Raw genomic sequence first — 18,848 nt, forward strand, 5'->3', positions numbered from 1 at the left:
ATCAAAATCCATTGTAGGATTTCATGGCAAGTAGAATTTATTAGTGTATCCTTTGGTGTACATTAATTTTTGGTATTACTGTTATAGATGTCCATGTACATCTCGAATCAATAATCAAGCTTGGTGAAGATATTTACGTTCGTAGAGCTTATATGGTAGTATCAGTCTCTGCAAGTTCAGAGTTACTTCAAAAACTCTCTACTAAAATAACAGGCATGTGTTGATTAATTTGGTCAAGAAAGTTAATAAAAACAAGCGCATTGTTAAACAACATGAATTGACGTTGGAAGCGTTGTGTTTGGAGGCATATAATCAATAATAAACTCAAATTAGTAATCAGATTGATGTATTTATGAGACTAAGTTTTCATCTTTCTGACCTACATCTTCAAAATGCCGAGTTCAATGTCAAAGATACTTTGTGTGTATGTGTACCGGAAATAAAAGCGGTCTTGTTTATGGTTGATAAATGTCTATCTTCTACTTAATGAAACCTGTGAGATGTATTTAATCCATATAATGCTCATATAAACTATTGTCTCGGTTAGAGTTAAAACAAAGCTGGATTTGTTTACCTTTATTGTTTGGTGGAAAACCTTTCAAGGAGACTGATATTTAAGCTCCGGTAGTATTTTTTTGGGATTAAAAACAGTACCCTTCTACGAAATTCTTTTACTCTTTTTTCTATTTCAAAACAACTAAACTACAATCATGGCTTTAAAGCGCATTAACAAGGTAAACTATTTTATTCAATACAAATATTAGCAACTGTGCTATCTATTACTCTTTCTTTCTTTGTTTACACTTTATATTTGCTATCATCTTGATAGTCTTTACAAAGAAAGGATAACTGCGTAATCTCGGATGAAGATGCTAACAAGTTCTTTTTTTGCTTATAGGAACTCAAAGATCTCGAGCGCGACCCTCCATCTTCCTGCTCCGCAGGCCCAATTGGCGATGACTTATTCCACTGGCAAGCAACTATCATGGGTCCTGAAGATAGTCCTTACCAAGGGGGTGTCTTTTTCTTGTCAATTCATTTCCCTACTGACTATCCTTTCAAGCCTCCAAAGGTATGTTTTACTTTTAATTTATGCATATTCATCGAGCTGACTATCAGAAATAGATCAACTTTACTACTAAAATTTATCACCCTAATATCAATGGTAATGGTAGCATTTGTTTAGACATTTTGAAAGATCAATGGTCTCCTGCACTCACAATTTCAAAGGGTAGGAAAAATGATATTGAAGGAGAGAAAAAGAGAAAAAGAGAAAAAGAGTATACTGATATGTGTATAATAGTTCTTCTGTCTGTCTGCTCCCTTCTCACAGATCCCAATCCTGACGGTAAAGTTTAAAACAAAAAAGTAGAAGAGAGACTTATGTTTCTTTAGATCCACTTGTCCCCGAATTAGCTCATATTTACAAGACAGATCGTGCACGATATGAAGCTACAGCTAGAGACTGGACAAGAAAATATGCTAGTAAGTTTAGAAAAAATAAAGATACTCAAGATTGTATATTTAACTTTTTAAACAGTGTAAAAAGAGGAAGGTGCATGCAATTTAAAAAAGAGATTGGAAGTTGTATTTGTATAAATAATAAATAGAAATTGCAACTACAATGTCTTTAAAAAGTAATATCGCAGGCTCTGAAAATAAATATCTTTCTTATTGCTTAATAAGCTTCCTACGGCTCCCCAAGTTTTCACAAGGCACGCTGATTCTTGGCTAATCATCTACTCCTTTTATTTATGAGATAGGCAAGCTTCAACACAGCTGTCTTTTCGAGGAAACCACTTTCCTGGGTGACTCTGTGGCTCCTAATAACCTTTTGAACCTCTTTAGCTTTTGAGCCCTGAAGCGTTTTTTTGTCCTCACTTTTCTTCTAATCTCATTCGGGCGGGGTTTTTACTATAGCGCCTCAAGTAAATAAAACTTGTCGTACCTAACCAATCTGTCATGAAGACCTACTACTTGCCTGTATATTGTTTAACCTTAATAAAATGAAATGGCTTCATTGATTACTAGTGATGAGACCATACAATATTATCTATACTTTCTATTGCGACATTTATCCCAGCAATTATGCAAACGTTACACTTTTACAAACATAGTCGATCCAAGAAATATTTTACGTTTCAATGTATTTTTAGCTGTAGGCCCAGAATTGATCTATTAGACTGAGCTCGGGAGAATATGAAGGAAGATATATACAAAAGTATCCTTGAGAGGTCAATATATAATGCTTGTAGTTTATTATTTTGTAATGTAATGAATATAATACTACACTTATTATAAAAACTGTGTATTCAAAAAGGAGTAGGACTACTCTACAAATCACAGACTAATACACCCTCTTCATAAACGCCAGAAACAATAAGTTTGGAGCGTTTGATATCGATAATACCAGTTGAAGAAGTCCCATAGAGACTTCCATCATCCTGCAAAATCATTCTAGTTTCACCTGTAGAAATATCCCAAATATCAATTTCAGAAGGAGACTTGGGAGCCTTATTGATATCAGGAGCAGCGATCAGCTTGTAAAATTCAATAGGCTTTGGATGAGTGGCAATTGCCAAGATTTCCTTTTCAGGGTAATAGTGAAGGTTGTCAGGGGAACCATTCACCCTAGTTTCATGTTCAAAGTCAAGAGAAACATAAGGAAGCCCCCGTTCGTCCGTCTTTCGGATGATTTTGTATTGACGCACTTTTCCTGCACTTGTTTCAGAGACAAACAGTACATCATCAGTACCGGCGACACCATTACTGAAGGCGAGTCTATCAATAACCTTTTGAGTTTGATCAGTACGAGCATTATAAAACATGACATTGGTCTTGGGGAAAAGAAAAGTCTCGGCCTGTTTAAGCAATGGTGAGGAATAGTAATGGTCGTTTGAGAAGAAGAAAGAGGGGGTCCCATCTTGAGATCTAAAGCGGTCATCTTGAAGAATATGGATTGAATTGGGACTATAGAGTTCTGGATGGCGAATAGTACGCTTGTGGACAAGTTCATCCTGTTGAACAGTAAAGATCTCAACTGATGGAGATTCGTTATGTGGTAAATTGATCGTCAACAGTGTCTTTTTTCCAGACACAGGATCGACGTACAATGAAATACCCAATGGGTGGTAGTCTTGCAAGGGACTCATATCCAATTTTTTAAGATCGGCAGGTTGCTGTGTCAAGTGGCGTATTAACAGTTTTATAAATACAAAAGCGCGTTTTAGTCATACCTGATTATAATCTACTTTCCAGATAGCGCCATTTTCAACAGGTTGACCGGGTGCCAACTTGTTGACACCCATAATATCATTGTAATAGGATCTTACTGGGTCACAAGAAGCATAAATAACACCGGGCTCATCAGACAGAATGATGTCTTCACAATTCATAAAATCCTTTGAACCTTTTTTTATAACACTTTAATAGTCTTTTTCTTTTTTTGGTTATTGGACTTTTACCTGTTATCTTTTCACAGGATTCAGTATTGAAGTCCCTTATTTCATTAAAGATACCAAGTATGAGGATAGTCTTGTCTATATATATGTGTGTTGTTAATGATTATATCTTTATATCACTCATGAACTTTACAGAGAAAAGAGGCTATAATAGCAATAGGGATAATGGCTCCCCAATATTTGAAGTGAAACCAATACGTCTTTGGTGCAGGAGGCATTGAAGAAAAGAGAAAAAAGAGAAAAAAGGGTTTTTGCGGAGACATAAAGTATGCGCAGGTATCACAAAGTATGCGCAATTCAAATGAGAGACAGTTGTTAAGCTATGAATGAAAGAGGCAGGAAGTTTATTTATTTTACAAATATTTAATAATATGATGATATCTATCTGACAATCGAGGTATAACCTTGGGAGGTACTATGATTAATGCAACAAACCATAATAACATAAACAGAAAAATAGGACCGTAGACCATCACCGTCTGTTTCCGTTTCCTTCGTTCTTTTGTTGGTAATACAGCTGGTCTGATCTGCTTAGACGGCCTCAGCCAGAATAAGATGAGTGAATGGATCTTGTCGATAGATGGTATTAAAGTTATTGGAAACAGTAAGAATAGAATGAAGTGACCAAGTATGAAGTCGGCTGTAAACACGGACATTTCAACAACCTTGCAGATATATTCTCTTGCTGCAAGTCTGCCAACCTATAAACTTATTAGTTGTCTCTTCTTATGATGTATTGGTGTTTTCTTTTACCTTGCTTGATCTCCAGTTGCCCGACCACCAAGTTCTGTTGGTTGCATCATGGTGTATTTCGCGCGTCAAAAAGATAGATAACACTGTCTTGAATATAGTTCTTTGAACAGAGAATATAGCCAAGAGTCCAAGTAATGTCGATCGTACCTCAAACTTTTCAATGGCCCAAAACAGCTCAAAAAAGAAGATCAAGCCAATCACGGCCAGACCATGTGCCACAATGGCTATGTAACATCCTCTGCGCTTGCTATTTTCGGAGACAATGGCCGACAACACAGACACGACCTGTAGCAAGATCAGAGCAATGGCATTAAAGACGATGGGACCCAGAGCAATACCCAAAATACGACCAAGAGACCCCGAGGGGCCCAAAGAGGTATTAACTCGGTTGATAAGTGCACCATAAACATCGACTTGTTCGCGACTTTTGAAAAAGATGTAACAAAAGAGGCACAACGCAGTCTGTAAGAAGGGCATGACAATTTCGGTAAAAAAAATGCTCGAGAGATGGGCTCGAGGTACTGCGACAATGGGCTTGCTATCTTGCACCATAGACTTCATGCGTGCTTTCTTCTTGTTACCAGTCACTTGCGTTCTCACTTGACGACAAAATGTAACCCAGGCATGTTCATGGTAATAACCTGCATTTCCCTTGGAAAGCCATCCAAGATACTCTTTGTAGTCGCAGATAAAGTCCATCAGTACAAATTGATGTGGGTTAAAAACAAAGGGTGATATGAGCAGAGACGTAACCGTTGCCCAAAAATAGATGAGGTGAGGAATCCAGAGGGTGAGAGAGACAAAGATGAGCATAAACATAGTTCGTGCACCAAAGTAAATGCTTGGATGAGCAAATCTTGAGTACAATACAGAAAATGGCAATCGTGAAGTAGCAAATCCTCTTCCGGTAGCAATGTAGCGTGCACCACCAAAGCTCAGGTTGGAAACCACAGAGTTCGCGTAGATCTGAGTGACAAAGACTTCAAACATAGGTGACAGAGACAGGAACTGCTTTATCAATCGAAGTAAAGCTCGGCCTGTGCCTTTCTCGGTTAATTCCTGCATAAAAAGTGGTAAAAAGGCGATAAAGAATACGATAAAGATGGAAATAATACAACGCTGCAACCAATCGTATACCGGATGTACGTCAAAGCAATTGCTGCCCAAGCAGTGTGGTAAAACCGCAGCCATGGCGCCTATGAGAGTCATACAAAAGACAAAAACCTGAACAGCAAAGATAATCATGATGTTGTTCATATGAAATCCCGGATGCGCATAGTAGAAAGTCAAAAATCGATCCAAAGAGAGCTGCGTACCCAAGTAGTAATATTCACGCGATAAGAGTTGTTCACCCATACCTGTGCCAATCTTGGTCGTAAAGTTGAGAATAGAGCAGAATCCCAAGTCGCGTCCCTTGCCGCATTGAAGGTACTCCGTGTGTTTAATACGCCCACCCCGCAAGAGTGCATTCATACCAGCATAAATGTCTTCGTTCAAGTGTAGACCACGTTGAGCTTTGCTCACACCGCCTCTTGTTGTCATAAAAACTGCGTTTAAAAAATCAGGATGGCCATAGTGCAGTCGGCTTCCAGTTTTTGCCATGATGCGTTGTGTGAGCGTACCAAAGGTTTGTTCTTTTCCAGCCGCGACATCACCCAATACACCAACGTTTTCAGAGAAAATGTATTCACGAGCACCAACGATGGCCACAGGAGGAACAGAAGGTTCCTTACTTTGACTACTCTGCAGAGCGTAAATATCCTTTAGCGGTCTTGATTCATTTTGCTCAAATTCACCAAAGATACTGCGTATTTTTAAACACTCTTCCAAGTAGTTGTCCTGGTTGGCATCGACTAACTGTAGAAACTCTCCGCGAGAAAAGATAAGCGCATGGTTTTGATTATCAGATTTCCCGTCACCCAAGATCGGGCTGCCAGGCAGTCTAATCTTGTATTTCGGTGCACGCTTGTTGTTGGGAAGCACTTCGCAATGACCATCGATCAATACCGAGTAATAGACGACATGCCCGTTACCGTCCAATTCTTCTTCGATATAGGCGATCTGTAGATTAGGATATTCCGTCAATAAAAACTCGCAGTTGGCTCTCTCTTCTTGATTAAGCTTAGCGTACCGCTGCATAGCTACCAAGTACCGAAACTTTTCATTGGCAATAGATTCCAGTCTGTCTTCGGCCTTGTCGGTTTTTTTCACCTTGAGTATTTCGTCATCTCCACTACGCATCATATCAGCCACAAGAGGGTTCGATGATGAAGACTCGCCTAGCATTTCGTCGGGATGTTCTATGCGATAGAGTATCTTGATAGCACGCGAATAGTTCATGAATCCATTGATCGTTCTGTACAAAGTCTGTGCACGAAGAGACGCCCAGAGACGTGTTCTGAGGGTATATTCAGGCGCTGATGATTTGAACCCAATACAATAAAACGGTAAATCCTCCTTGTCCGAAGGCTGATACGAATCTTGGCTCTCTTCTGCTATAAACATGGTGTCCTTTACAAAATTACTCCATTCTGCAGGGTGTAGCTTCTTCAGATACTCCAGGAGTGTTACACGTGTGGTTGAATCCTCTTCACGTATGATTTCTCGAAGTGATAATATCATCTTTTCGGAATAATGAGGAGTAAACACGGTAAAGGTTGGCATCGACTCGACAGAACAAGGTGTCGGAAACCGCGTGGACAAGCTCTGCGCAAAAAACGATAATCTACGCTCAGCCTCGGAAAGAGGTGGGAAATAGTCGTTTGGACGGAACGTCTTTTTGGCGTCAAAGAGAGGTGGTGCATGTAGTTCACGAAGAGTCGACCCGTCCTGATCTTCAGATACTTGAACCTGGTAAAGCAAGGATTGGAGGTTGTTGATTGATAAAAGATGTTCACGGTACATGGAGATGACGATGGCGTTCCACATTTGTGAGCAAGCCATTCGACGTAATGGGGCCGATAGTTCCTCTTTTGCAGCGACTGTCAGCTTCTTGAACATGTTAATAGGCACTTTGACAAATAGGCTTTTCCAGGATGTCATGACGGAAATACCCAGGCGCATAGACTGGAATACGGAGAAGATGGTGCTCCAGATAACGTACCACAGATAGGTGTCTAAAAAGAACAGGACCAGTTCAACAGTAAACATCAGGACGGTAGTCACGATGGGCATGATCAAACAAAGCCTGCGTCCTAGTAGAGGATCTTCACTGCAATTGTGAAGCTGCATTCGTATGGTAACAGAAAGAGCGTCTCGGAAGGAGAGGACGAGAAAGAAGTATGTCTCTAAAAATTTGCATGTAAAGACACAGATCCAAAGTAAAAAGGATAAAAATCGATCATCCTCTGCCATTTCAGGAAAGTTGGCGGTAAACGTCTTGGAAAACATTTGACCTGTTCCAGATAGGTTAAATAGGCATGCAGGTGGTGTAACGACCATAAAGATGGTAAAAATGGCGCCCAGGCCAAGCTGGCAGCTGGAAATAACCAAGGCCCTTCTACTCGCATGGTCGTATTTTAGGATATAGAAAGTAGCAGCCACATGACAAGCACCCATCATGAACAAGAACAGCAAACGAGTCAACAAGATACGGAGTGTACGAAGAGATAGCCTCAGATGCATGAACTCGGCTAGAGTAGAGGCTGCCAAGAGGATAATAGCGACAAGTCCACCCAAACCCACGATGGACAACTTAACCGGCAGATCAAACTGACTATTGGTTTCACCATAGGTGTTCTTTTTGTTTGCATACATAAAATCGACACTTGAGGCCATGTAATACCAAAAGGAGACTGCATGAATAATCCATACCCTTGAAAAGTTTGTCAAGAGATGAGACCAGGAACGTGTTTCGTAAAAGGTCTTTTTGAACGCTCTGTTCCAATCCACATGTTCAAGCTCGAGATAACGTCGTTCTTTTGATATGTCCTTGAGCATAGGACCATTATTTCGTAAGCAAAGATTAGATATAGCTCGACGATTCCAAAAGAGTTGATTGATATCGTCGTATCCAATAATGTTCTTGTGATCTTTTTCTTTGCGAACATAATGATGATTGATGACTTCATAGCTTTGGTCACGAACGAAAGCATAGAGTGGTGCGATGATGGAGTCCATGAAGGATATGGTATGAGTTGTTGTACTTGAGGCAGAGGTATTGACTGTCCCATTATCTCCCACATTTGCTGTGTCACTGGTCGAAAGCACACCTTCGTCATACTCTTCAGCTACGTGATAGATAAAACAGAGTAGCTCGGGCGCAAATCTTAGGACGGATGCTTCTCCCCAAATAAGCATGTAGAGGGCTAATTGTGAGATTCGAGTGTGATCTGTCATCGTCTCCATACATTTGCGCCAACCTCGTTTAGCTTCCTCGAGCAAGAGACCAGTCGGACTATTTGCGGGTGTATATTTATCATCCAGGTCGAGGATGGCCGAGAAATACCACTTTCGATAGTTTGAATGTTCTCCTCCTATATAATCTGCATGCAGTGTCCACAGAGCCTGCTTTGGTGACATCCGCGCCGAGCGAGAGTTTAACATGGTCAAGAGGTAGTCAAATATGTTGCGAATATTGTCATGCTGAAACCCATATTTCTTTTCATGCTTTAGGAAAATATCGTATATCTCATAGTTACCGATCGGTGTATCTGCAACTTCCCAATGAGGGTAATGCTTAATGTCTTGAGTAGCAAGTGTTGTATTTGTTGATGAGCGAGATGCCACTTTTTTTAAATGAGTATTATCGTTGGTGCTGTTGTTATTGGTTGTGTTGGGTTGTGTGTCTATTTCTATGATACTGTTAATCGATTGTTATTGAATGTAATTTTTATTCTTTACCAGTTATCATTGGCGATTGATTATGCTCATTATTACTATAGATAAGAAAAAAAGATCAGTATATGGTCAAGGTCATATATCATCAGGCTTACTCTGGATGATTGGAAGGCATTTTATTATTATTATTATATTATAATTGCTTTTACTTCATGCAAAAAAAGTAGGAAATGGAAGAAAAGAGAAAAAGAAAGGATTAAAAAGAATTCAAAATGTTCCGTGACATATATCAAAGGGAGTCTTGGTTCGTTTTAATTATCATTGACCAAAGGAACCTTGATCTAGCATATACATATATAACAAAAAAAAATTGGATCATTCCTAAATTTTGGGAGCAGCTCCATGTGATTTATTAAGTCGAGGATGATAGTACGTGTTTATGACCAAGACTACATTAATCACAGACAGTACTGCTACTTACTGCTTACTACTTCTTGTTCACTTTAGTGAAATCATTGTTTGATACTTGGGTTAATGATAATTACATTCCAATCTATTTTCTTTATTTGTATAAATTTATGCTCTAAAAAGAGTGGAATTTAGTCACTCCCAGAATTACACACCTACACATCTCAAGGGGAAAAGAAGAGAAAGATAATTACGTAATATATCCTCGCTCACTGTCACTGTCCTTCCTTCTCCCCTTTCCGATAATTTTGTAAAAAAGGGGGGCGATCATTGGTATTTAATATAAGAAAAAATAATAGGAGAGTTTGTTAACAAGATACAACTCTCTATGTAATTTACAATGTCTTTAATAAAAGGCAAGACAACACTTTTACAGCAATTTGAACTCATGAAAGGATTACTTTACATCCAGGCTATGAAGTAATTTGTCTAGTAAAAAAAAAAAAAAAAGAAGGGATGAACAGTGCAATTAATGCATAATCGTGGCACCTTACACAAGGTAATAAACCCAGGGAGAGAGTGCGAGAGAGAGAGAGAGGTGAACTGTTGATCTCTCATTGTCTTGTTATGAGTTCAAGCAAGAAAAACTATCTTCTTTGTAAAATGACAGCTGAATGGAGTTTATCAGTTCAATCTTTATTTAGCTTATCTTTGTGGAGTGTCATTGATTCCGCACCAGCAATTGGCTGATAAATATGTCCTTGTGTGCCTGAACGAATAATTCTGACTCACTCTCAATTTACTTTTCCGCCAGCCTTTCATTTTAATCTATTGGCTTTTTTTTCTTTTCCAAAAAAAAAAAAAAAAAAAAAACTATCAAATGAAGACTACACTAAAAAAACTTGTTCATTTCCCAGAGCAATTCACACCTGAAGATGCTGAATCAGCAGTGAATGATATTATGAAAGGCTCAGCTACACCAAGCCAAATTTCAGCATTCTTGGTTTCCTTAAAGTTACAGCATAAAGATAAAGATCCAAGAATCGTGGCTGCATGTGCAAACGCGATGCGTAGTCATGCTCGAGTGGTGCCTTATGATGGACATGAAGATCTAGCTGGGAGCGTTGTAGATATCGTAGGTACAGGCGGAGATGGTCATAACACATACAACGTGTCAACTACTGCTTCAATTGTTGCAGCTGGTGCTGGTGCAAAAGTAGCCAAAGTAAGATCAACAATACATTTAGTTTTTTTTTCTCTAATAATGATAAATAGCATGGTAATCGTGCTGCATCTTCCAAATCAGGATCTGCTGATCTCATGGAGGCCCTTGACTGTCAGATTGCACATGTCCAGCCAGATCAAGTTGCAGGCATTATTGATCGAACCAATTTTTGTTTCCTATTTTCACAAACTTATCATCCAGCAATGAAGCATGTGGCCACATTACGAAAGGAGATTGCAGTACCCACAGTCTTCAACATGTTAGGGCCTATGAGTAACCCGGCAAAGCCTGCTCGGGTAGTCGTAGGCGTACATTCTCCTGAAATAGGTGAACTCATGGCAAACGCATTAAAGTTGACAGGTGTAAAGGAGGCGCTGGTTGTTTGCGGGGCTGAAAGATTGGATGAGGTATGTGATGATGGTATAAATTGAATAGAGAAAGAGGCTAATGATGATAAATAGATTAGTACAGAAGGCGAGACTAATGTAAGTGTGTCTTAGTGCAAATGTATCACATGTATTAAATATATTTTATAGTATTGGAGAATTCATGAAGGTGGTGAGATTATTACAGGCACTTTACATCCAACAAGGGACTTTGGTCTAAAGACACATCCACTATCAGAAGTCAAAGGGGGTGACTGCTATGAAAATGCAGAAATTTTGAAGGATTTACTGGATGGAAAACTACAAGAGGATCATCCAATTCTAGACTTTGTCTTGCTAAATGCAGCCGCATTACTTGTCGTCTCTGGGATTTCATCTGACTTTAAGGATGGCGTCCAAAAGGCCCGAGCATCGATTCAAAATGGTCAAGCAAAGCAAGTGCTGGAAATCTTTAGAGAAGAAACTCTAAAATGTGCTTAAATTTAAGGCTATTTTTGCTCGCGCAATAATAAATTCTGCATGATTGTTTACAAGCATCATATCTTCAAGAGAAAGGATCACGTCTTTTTCATCGGGTGGGTTCTGTAGCAGGCATTGTCCAGTAAATAGTCGTGCTACCCGTGGGATACCTGATTGTGATGAGCCATAAATGATCAAATAGTCTTGATTGAATAAATGAATTAAACAGGATTGATGACTCAACAGTAGATAATGTTTATTTATAACGATTCCCTTTTGGAACTATATATTAGGAATAACATATATATATGCAAGTCCTTTACTTACCTTGGTCAAGTCCTGAAGTCTGTCCATTGACATTTTCTGCTTGACTGCGATACAATATGGGAAATAAGCAGGAATGATGCTAGGCAAAAAGGATATCATTTCTATTATGAATAAGTATACTTTCATCCCATATATTGGGTTTACTTACTTGTCCAGCCAAGGTCATCTGTATTCTGTACCCATTCTACACTATATGAGTCAGTTTGATGATACTGATCATTAAACTTGTAGATGCAAGTTATCTTCAATGCATTCATGACTTCAGATGGTTGTATATCTGGTAATAGATCAAAAGAACAATAAAAGTATGCCTTATCTCCTGTTAGATGGCGATTTAAATAGATAGTCTCCGGTAATAAGCTGTTTGGTAAGCAACTTAAGTAAGCCTCATCAATAGATGATCTAACAGAGTGTATAAGTTACATATATACTATTTCTATTCATATTCTTACAAAACAATGCCTTCTGCTTGAATCCAAACCCTTTGGCTCGGGCGTAACCAAGCTCGACAGCTGGTGAGGCCAATTTTTGTTGTTGTTGTTGTTGTTGTTATCAAGTCATTTTTAGCAATGGTAAATTCTGTCATTGAATTAGACAATAAAGGTACTAGATCATCTGGTATCGAAATGGGTCGTGGCATCTTTTGGACATTGGCTTTATTCTCCAAGAGCGCGTTTTGAAGATCACTTTGCAATACTTGATATGCTTCTTGTAACAAGGCTCTTTTAGTTGTTATCTTCTTGATGACCTTTCTTTGTTCATGATTGCATTCAGATATCTTGTTTTGAATAATCTGAAGCGTGTGACATAACTCTTTTAAACTAGTGTTGTCCATTTGAGAACAAAAAGAAAAAGAAAAAGAAAGAGGGAAAAATCAAGACAATAAATCTTTTATAGACAACAAGACGGTCAAGAGAGAAGTAACAAAAATGAATTGACAACCGACAAAGACAGGCGTGAATAGACTGTAGATATGCCAATAAGAGCAAGTAAATCCAATGAATGATATGACTGCACTTGCACTTGCTGCTTGAATATAACGACGTGTTCTTGGATTCTGTTCCCAGTTTCTGTATTCTGCACCGCTTAGTTGAAGGATGAGAAAGATAGTAGACATGGTGATAAAAGATATACAAGATGTAGAAAATACTTTGCCACTATTAAACGTGAGTGAGCATATAAGTTATATCTAATATTTTATTACTGTTGAATGAGGTCTGCCTGATAATATGTTGATAAACAAAACAGAATAGCCATTGTAATAGCCAACTGTGGTACTGTAGACACTATTTGTTCAATAGGATGCTTCTTGTTGGCTTTATAATGTTGTTGTCGTATTTTATCTTTATTAGTTGGTCTTTTATATAGATTGCTCATGAAAAAAGTTTAGATTGCAAAAAAAAGATTGCACATTTCCCTATTATGCGAGTGACAGGAGCCTCTTGTTATGTTGTTAACTCTTTCTTTTTATTGGTCGAAAAATGAAAAATAAAATATCGAATACACTTTTACTTTTTGAAGGATGAGCTGGAAAACAAGAGGCTTCTGCTGCTCGTATAATAAGACCATTCCTTCAGCCTGTGATCTCGAACTAATGAAATCATTATACTTTGGAGGAAGAAGCCTCTTGCTGTGGCTTCAGAGAAGTACTGAGAACTGATGAGGTGAAGTCTGAGACAGTTCGACGTGACAAGCGATAAAATGTGTCAAAGCTTTGACGAGAAGACCAAGAACCGTGAGCCAAGCTGTCGACGACGAGAGCACTAGAGGACAAGGCAACAGTGAGTTCAACAGCCAGGGCTTTGAACGAACGGCCATTTGTCTTGACCAAGCGAAGGAAGGCTTGAGTGCGTTTACTTATGGCCCCAACACCAAGAGAGTAGGCAAGGTCGCGCGTGTTGCGGATCAAATATGCCAATTGGATGGTGTTGTTAATAGGATGTGGGAGAACGAGAGACTGAAAGAGAATACGAGCGCAGTGCTTTCATAGGAGCCTACTTTAGCATTGCGATGGTGTTTTTTTTTTTTTCTCAATGTGAAGGTGAAATTGCCAAGCTGGAAAGCTGTCATCAGGCACGCATAATGGCCTGAGGAGTCGCGGCGGACACCCTTGACGTCTATGGAAACAAACAAAAACGGCCAACACTACACAGCACATCTGTGACGTAAGTAATTCAATTTGCACAGCAAGCAGCACTATGTGCAACGCTGAAGTATTGATCAGAACAATGGAAAATTGTGAGTAAATAAAAAAGAAAAAGAAATTCAATTTGGCTTTTTCCTTTTTAATTTTTTAAAAATGTTTCCCAGATTACCACCTGTTGTGCTAGCAGCCATAGCTGGTGCCGCAGTTTATGGATTTAAACATGTGTTGGATCGTCTTGAACCAAAAGCAATTGGACCACCAGGATCCTTTGAACAAGCAGAAAAAATATATAAATTCAGACAAAATGTCAAAAGAGCCAAAGTTGCTACAGCCGTTTCAGGATTAGTTTATGCTGCGTACTGGGGTAAAGTAGAGAATAAATTAAAAAACATAATCATTTTAACTTTTTAAATAGTATATGATTCTCGACAACATCGCAGTACACCTGCTGTGCTAACAAAAGACGATAAAGATGCAGTTGAGTTTTATAAGGATCAATATAGTGAAAGAGACAGGCGTTATAAGATGGAAAGAGAAAGACTGAGGCAATCAGAAAGAGAACACGAATTGAAATCAAAAAGACAGTTAGAAAAAGAACTTGAATCTATGCAGAAAATTATTGATAATAAAAAGTAAAATGATAAAATAACACAGACGCGTGCTTTGGATTAAACGCGTAAAAAAGAGAGAAAAGAGAGAGAGAAAGAGAATCGAGAGTCAAGTGGAGTATAAAATTTTCTTTTTTATTTTTTGTTGCTTGGGCTTTTTTTTCTTTCTTAATCATGTATTCACCTCGTAGAAATCCAGTAATAAGGACACCAGAGAGAAATACTATCAGTTCTTCTCCATTAAGAGCTTTAACACCTTTTGTGGATGCTATCAAATCAGCACAAACAAAGGCAACAAAGGACTTTGAGAGTTTTTATGGAAGTCTAATGTCTAAACTGACTCCAAAGACATCAACAGTAAATAGATTACGATACATTTTTATACATGTTTACATTTACGTTCAATAGAGTCGTATTATCAAAAAGACACCAGAGACCACTGAACGCACAAAGTCATTTCTTAAACAAAAGAAAATTGAGCAAGAGTACAACAGAACTTCACTAACTCCCTTATTCGAGAGACACACTTTAAGAGAAGGTATAAACAATAAGAGAATAGACATGTGCTAATTATCATTCACAGTGACAGACTATCCCAGTCTCAACCCATTTTATGAAGAAACAGAGTCTGAAATAACTGATGATCAAACAGAATTGGACAACAATAGCATCATGAGTATAGACAAACCATTTGATAAAAGAAAAGATATCAAGTATCCTTCTTTATTGGATTTATTAAAGGAAGAAACAACAAGAATTGATAGATTACAATCAAATATTTCTGTTATCAAAAGACAGGCAAGTTTACAGCACTTGATTCATTCTCTTTTTTTAACCTTTTTTTTACTTTAGTCTTCTTATTTGGCAGAAGAATATTCTTTCTTTAATGATAAAGAAGATGAACAGATACCCTCTCACAAGAACAATAATGTTAAAAGTGACAATGAAAACAATAATACATATACAACACCACAGACCACATTCAGAAATACATATTTAACGCCTCCGCAATCAACAGATAACAACAACAATAAGAAATCAGTCAACAACCATCACAGTCCAGATACAAAGAACTTAGACACATCACGATCTGTAAACAAGACCAATACGACACCAAATACAAATGATCTATTTCATGAAATATCTACCGCCAAACTGAAATCTGCTGAGATCATTAGGTAATCTTTATCATCACACTTGTGTGCATTTCTAACATTACAAAAACAACAACAATAGAACCCCAGGTGGAACCAGAGTCTGTAATAGATTTTGGAAAGAAATACACGGAATCAATGCAAAGAGAGAATCTAGCCTTTCACCTCAATCACCTTCTAGAATTGAAAAGCACAGCAAACCAAAGAGAATGTCCACTTTACAGAGAAAGCTTTGGGATGAAGATGATGATGTCTTTTGGACATCCAGTAGTGGCTCATCTACTAACTCATCTTCTCTTAATGAAAGACTCTTGAAAGCAACTCAAATGGGAGAACAACAAAAAGAAAGACAAGTGAAACAAATTTCATTATCGGAAGAGATCGAATCTGCAACCAGAAGAGAACAAGTAGAACAACAAAAGAAGAGTATACCAACCATGAACCCACAAGTTCTTGAAGAATTGAAAGCTAAATACCGTGAAAAGCTGATTGATGACTCAGATTCTTACAAGTTTTCATAATAAATAAAATTGTTTTGCTTTATTATCATTCACTTAATGACATACGGCTTAATCCACCACTTGCATCCTGCAAGTTGAAGGAAGTATCTACAGGCTTTTGTTGGTAGGATCTACTAGCAGCATTAGGAGAAGGAGAAGGACAAAAACTGGTAGGTGGACTTGATATGCCTGTCAGGATAGGCGACCCTGATAAAGAAACAGAAGGAGAAACTGCTCTACGCTTTAGACTAAATGCTGGATAAGGTTCAAATCTATCTTCTGAGGCTTAAGAACACATTAAAAAAAGCCTGGAACAATAAATTCAGTCGTTTTTTTTTTTACCTTTACGCTTTATAGATCTATATGTCTGTTGTGTAGGTGGCGGTAAATTATCTAATTGTAAATTCTTGATACATTTCTTAGTACTATGCTGTTAATAATGAAATGAACTTACTGTCATTTCTACTTCTGGATTTAGCTTTGAACATTGATAATAAGGAAAATCTAGTACTTTTGTCCATGAAGCAGCTGGTACATCATTTTGATTTGGATCTGTTATTTTTTGTTGTAGTTCTTTTTCTTTACGCATTTCAATATCTAAAAAGCGAGTATCTTCCTATAATAATAAAAAATGTTGATTCGACATCTTTTAAACGTCCTTTTTATTGTACCTCTGCTTGATTGATCACTCTTAGTAAAGCTTTTGATTTTGGCTAAATAATAAAATCATCAACACACATGGGAGAAACAAGAATCGTATATATTACCAATAATGAACTTCTTCTATGAACGCTTCTTTTTTCTGGATCACGCTTTTCACGAAAGATGCCTTTATGTTTACTATTGTTATTACTATCATCATCCTGAGTAAACCGAGTAGAATGAGTGATTTTTGATATGTGATTGATCTGTTTTGGTAACTTTTCAGATAAGGAAGTAGCTGAAGCAATTGATCTTGCATCTTCAGAGTCTACACTCATTTTATTGTACGAGGAAGTAGAGGGTGAAGCAGGTTGCGATATATCTGACATCCTGTAGGACTGTACTTCTTCTTCTTCACTATCACTATGATAACCAGAGGCAGTTGTTCTATACATGTTTATGGTCTCTTTTTTTTTTTTTTACAAGTGTGTATATCTATTTTATAAAGAAAGAAAGAAAAAAGAGAGAAGGAGAGAAATAATTCAATTTTCCGTGTGTGTCTCTCTCTCTTTGTTTGTCTTAGCCTCTTTCTTTTTTTTTTTCCCTCTTTGGCTATTTCGCTCACCCCCCTCCCCTCACTCTCTCTTTCTTCTCCCCCGCAAAGATCGTCACACACGCATATATATACACCATCGATGTATACAATACAAAGAAGGAGCACTATATTCAATCAAAGGTGGCTTTGAATGGATGCATAAATATGATAAAATATCAATAAGCTGTTCTTTAAAATATTATTTCTTTCTTTCTTTGTCTTTTATAAAAGTTCAACCCATGAACAGCAGTAATCACGAGTCAACATTTGTAGTTTTATGGTATATGAATGGATGCACAGCCACTGTCTATAAAAAGGAAAAAGACAATGAAAAGAAAGAGCCTATAAAGACGATATGTTTTGCAAATAAAGCATATTTGGCCTTTAAACAAATTGACTGTTTGGTAAAGGACAATATAAAGAACAACAAAGAACAAGGAAACTGATCATGACTATATATATATAGTCTATTGCAATACCAGCCATAGGTTATCTAAATCAATTGACCTCCTTATTACTACAAAATAATAATATCAAGGAACTCCCTGATGAATTATGGAAATTGACAAGTTTAGAAGAATTAAATCTGGGTTATAACAAGATCAAGAGGATACCAAAAGAGGTTGGATTATTAATCAATCTAAAAGAATTATATTTACACAACAATGAAATACAAGAATTACCAACACAGATAGGAAGATTAAAACATTTGAGCGTACTTGATTTGACACACAATCAGCTAAAGTATTTACCAGCAGAGTTAAAGAAAATTCAATTTTGGCAACTTTGGATCGAAAAGAACCCATTAGAGCAAGATATATCCCAGTCGATCATGTCCCTAAGGGCGATTTGTTGTCAAATAGTGGGCAAACTATGCTGTGTGGATGAAGAATCAAGAGAGGTCGTTAAAGAACATTTACCAAAACCTATGCAACATGACATATTACCCAACCCATCAATAGCCTCACTTTGTTATCACTGTGATTCCATACGATGTCACTCGGATTTATATTTTATGTCCAACTCTTATTTGTTCCATGCCTGTAGTCAATCTTGTTTCAGTCAAATGAAAAAAATCGAGCTAAAATATTGATCAAATAATATAATCAAATCAAATAATCGTGTGACCTCTTTCTTTCTTTATTTTATTATACCCTTTTCCTCCCTTTTACTGCATGGCTGGATATCTTGGTCAGAATCAAGTCATGTTTACGAATAGTATTCCTAATGTAAATAACAATAACAATAAATAAACATATAAGCTCAACATTACCCCTTATAGATCTATGATGACTCGGCAGCTTTTGCTTATTTTCAACAAATGTCGCCTACATTTCAACAAGCACTCTTGACTAACCAACAAAGCTTGAGTGCAAACCTACATGAACAAGCCATACTAGAACAG

General features: G+C 37.6%; 10 protein-coding genes across 10 annotated transcripts; 5 read left to right on the forward strand and 5 right to left on the reverse strand.

Moving 5' to 3' along the window:
* Window positions 1-637: 637 nt before the first annotated feature.
* Window positions 638-1,599, forward strand: RHIMIDRAFT_292902 (ubiquitin conjugating enzyme; the record flags this gene model as incomplete). The annotated part of the gene is made up of 6 exons (XM_023613936.1): window positions 638-734; window positions 899-1,072; window positions 1,126-1,231; window positions 1,304-1,348; window positions 1,396-1,485; window positions 1,550-1,599. The coding sequence occupies exons 1-6, from the start codon at window positions 711-713 to the stop codon at window positions 1,597-1,599; spliced, it is 489 nt and encodes a 162-aa protein (XP_023465045.1). The 5' UTR covers window positions 638-710.
* A 734-nt stretch (window positions 1,600-2,333) lies between these two features.
* RHIMIDRAFT_244543 (uncharacterized protein) lies at window positions 2,334-3,395 on the reverse strand (the record flags this gene model as incomplete). The annotated part of the gene is made up of 2 exons (XM_023610086.1): window positions 2,334-3,179; window positions 3,237-3,395. The coding sequence occupies 2 exons, from the start codon at window positions 3,393-3,395 to the stop codon at window positions 2,334-2,336; spliced, it is 1,005 nt and encodes a 334-aa protein (XP_023465046.1).
* Window positions 3,396-3,795: 400 nt separating this feature from the next.
* Window positions 3,796-9,168, reverse strand: RHIMIDRAFT_292904 (uncharacterized protein; the record flags this gene model as incomplete). Its single annotated transcript, XM_023613937.1, has 4 exons — window positions 3,796-4,162; window positions 4,215-9,007; window positions 9,057-9,091; window positions 9,149-9,168. 4 exons carry the CDS (start codon window positions 9,166-9,168, stop codon window positions 3,815-3,817), a joined length of 5,196 nt encoding a protein of 1,731 aa, XP_023465047.1. The 3' UTR covers window positions 3,796-3,814.
* A 1,113-nt stretch (window positions 9,169-10,281) lies between these two features.
* On the forward strand, window positions 10,282-11,492 carry RHIMIDRAFT_204055 (anthranilate phosphoribosyltransferase; the record flags this gene model as incomplete). The annotated part of the gene is made up of 4 exons (XM_023606730.1): window positions 10,282-10,626; window positions 10,677-11,033; window positions 11,088-11,111; window positions 11,163-11,492. The coding sequence occupies 4 exons, from the start codon at window positions 10,282-10,284 to the stop codon at window positions 11,490-11,492; spliced, it is 1,056 nt and encodes a 351-aa protein (XP_023465048.1).
* Window positions 11,493-11,753: 261 nt separating this feature from the next.
* Window positions 11,754-12,633, reverse strand: RHIMIDRAFT_244546 (uncharacterized protein; the record flags this gene model as incomplete). Its single annotated transcript, XM_023610087.1, has 3 exons — window positions 11,754-11,899; window positions 11,947-12,200; window positions 12,251-12,633. 3 exons carry the CDS (start codon window positions 12,631-12,633, stop codon window positions 11,754-11,756), a joined length of 783 nt encoding a protein of 260 aa, XP_023465049.1.
* An 8-nt stretch (window positions 12,634-12,641) lies between these two features.
* On the reverse strand, window positions 12,642-13,346 carry RHIMIDRAFT_257342 (uncharacterized protein). Its single transcript, XM_023611269.1, has 2 exons — window positions 13,003-13,346; window positions 12,642-12,955 (listed from the first exon to the last, which is right to left on the reverse strand). Exon 2 carries the CDS (start codon window positions 12,913-12,915, stop codon window positions 12,673-12,675), a length of 243 nt encoding a protein of 80 aa, XP_023465050.1. The 5' UTR covers window positions 12,916-12,955; window positions 13,003-13,346; the 3' UTR covers window positions 12,642-12,672.
* Window positions 13,347-14,097: 751 nt separating this feature from the next.
* Window positions 14,098-14,580, forward strand: RHIMIDRAFT_244547 (uncharacterized protein; the record flags this gene model as incomplete). The annotated part of the gene is made up of 2 exons (XM_023610088.1): window positions 14,098-14,308; window positions 14,360-14,580. 2 exons carry the CDS (start codon window positions 14,098-14,100, stop codon window positions 14,578-14,580), a joined length of 432 nt encoding a protein of 143 aa, XP_023465051.1.
* A 159-nt stretch (window positions 14,581-14,739) lies between these two features.
* On the forward strand, window positions 14,740-16,499 carry RHIMIDRAFT_23248 (uncharacterized protein). Its single transcript, XM_023607751.1, has 5 exons — window positions 14,740-14,909; window positions 14,961-15,090; window positions 15,142-15,350; window positions 15,405-15,730; window positions 15,789-16,499. Exons 1-5 carry the CDS (start codon window positions 14,880-14,882, stop codon window positions 16,225-16,227), a joined length of 1,134 nt encoding a protein of 377 aa, XP_023465052.1. The 5' UTR covers window positions 14,740-14,879; the 3' UTR covers window positions 16,228-16,499.
* On the reverse strand, window positions 16,253-17,303 carry RHIMIDRAFT_238780 (uncharacterized protein; the record flags this gene model as incomplete). Its single annotated transcript, XM_023609035.1, has 5 exons — window positions 16,253-16,491; window positions 16,549-16,612; window positions 16,661-16,822; window positions 16,878-16,919; window positions 16,974-17,303. The coding sequence occupies 5 exons, from the start codon at window positions 17,301-17,303 to the stop codon at window positions 16,253-16,255; spliced, it is 837 nt and encodes a 278-aa protein (XP_023465053.1).
* A 147-nt stretch (window positions 17,304-17,450) lies between these two features.
* On the forward strand, window positions 17,451-18,748 carry RHIMIDRAFT_257348 (L domain-like protein). The gene is made up of 2 exons (XM_023611270.1): window positions 17,451-17,847; window positions 17,910-18,748. The coding sequence occupies exons 1-2, from the start codon at window positions 17,683-17,685 to the stop codon at window positions 18,534-18,536; spliced, it is 792 nt and encodes a 263-aa protein (XP_023465054.1). The 5' UTR covers window positions 17,451-17,682; the 3' UTR covers window positions 18,537-18,748.
* The last annotated feature ends 100 nt before the right edge of the window (window positions 18,749-18,848 follow it).

The sequence above is a fragment of the Rhizopus microsporus genome (genome assembly GCF_002708625.1).
Source record: "Rhizopus microsporus ATCC 52813 unplaced genomic scaffold scaffold_11, whole genome shotgun sequence".
NCBI classification, from domain to species: Eukaryota; Fungi; Mucoromycota; class Mucoromycetes; order Mucorales; family Rhizopodaceae; genus Rhizopus; species Rhizopus microsporus.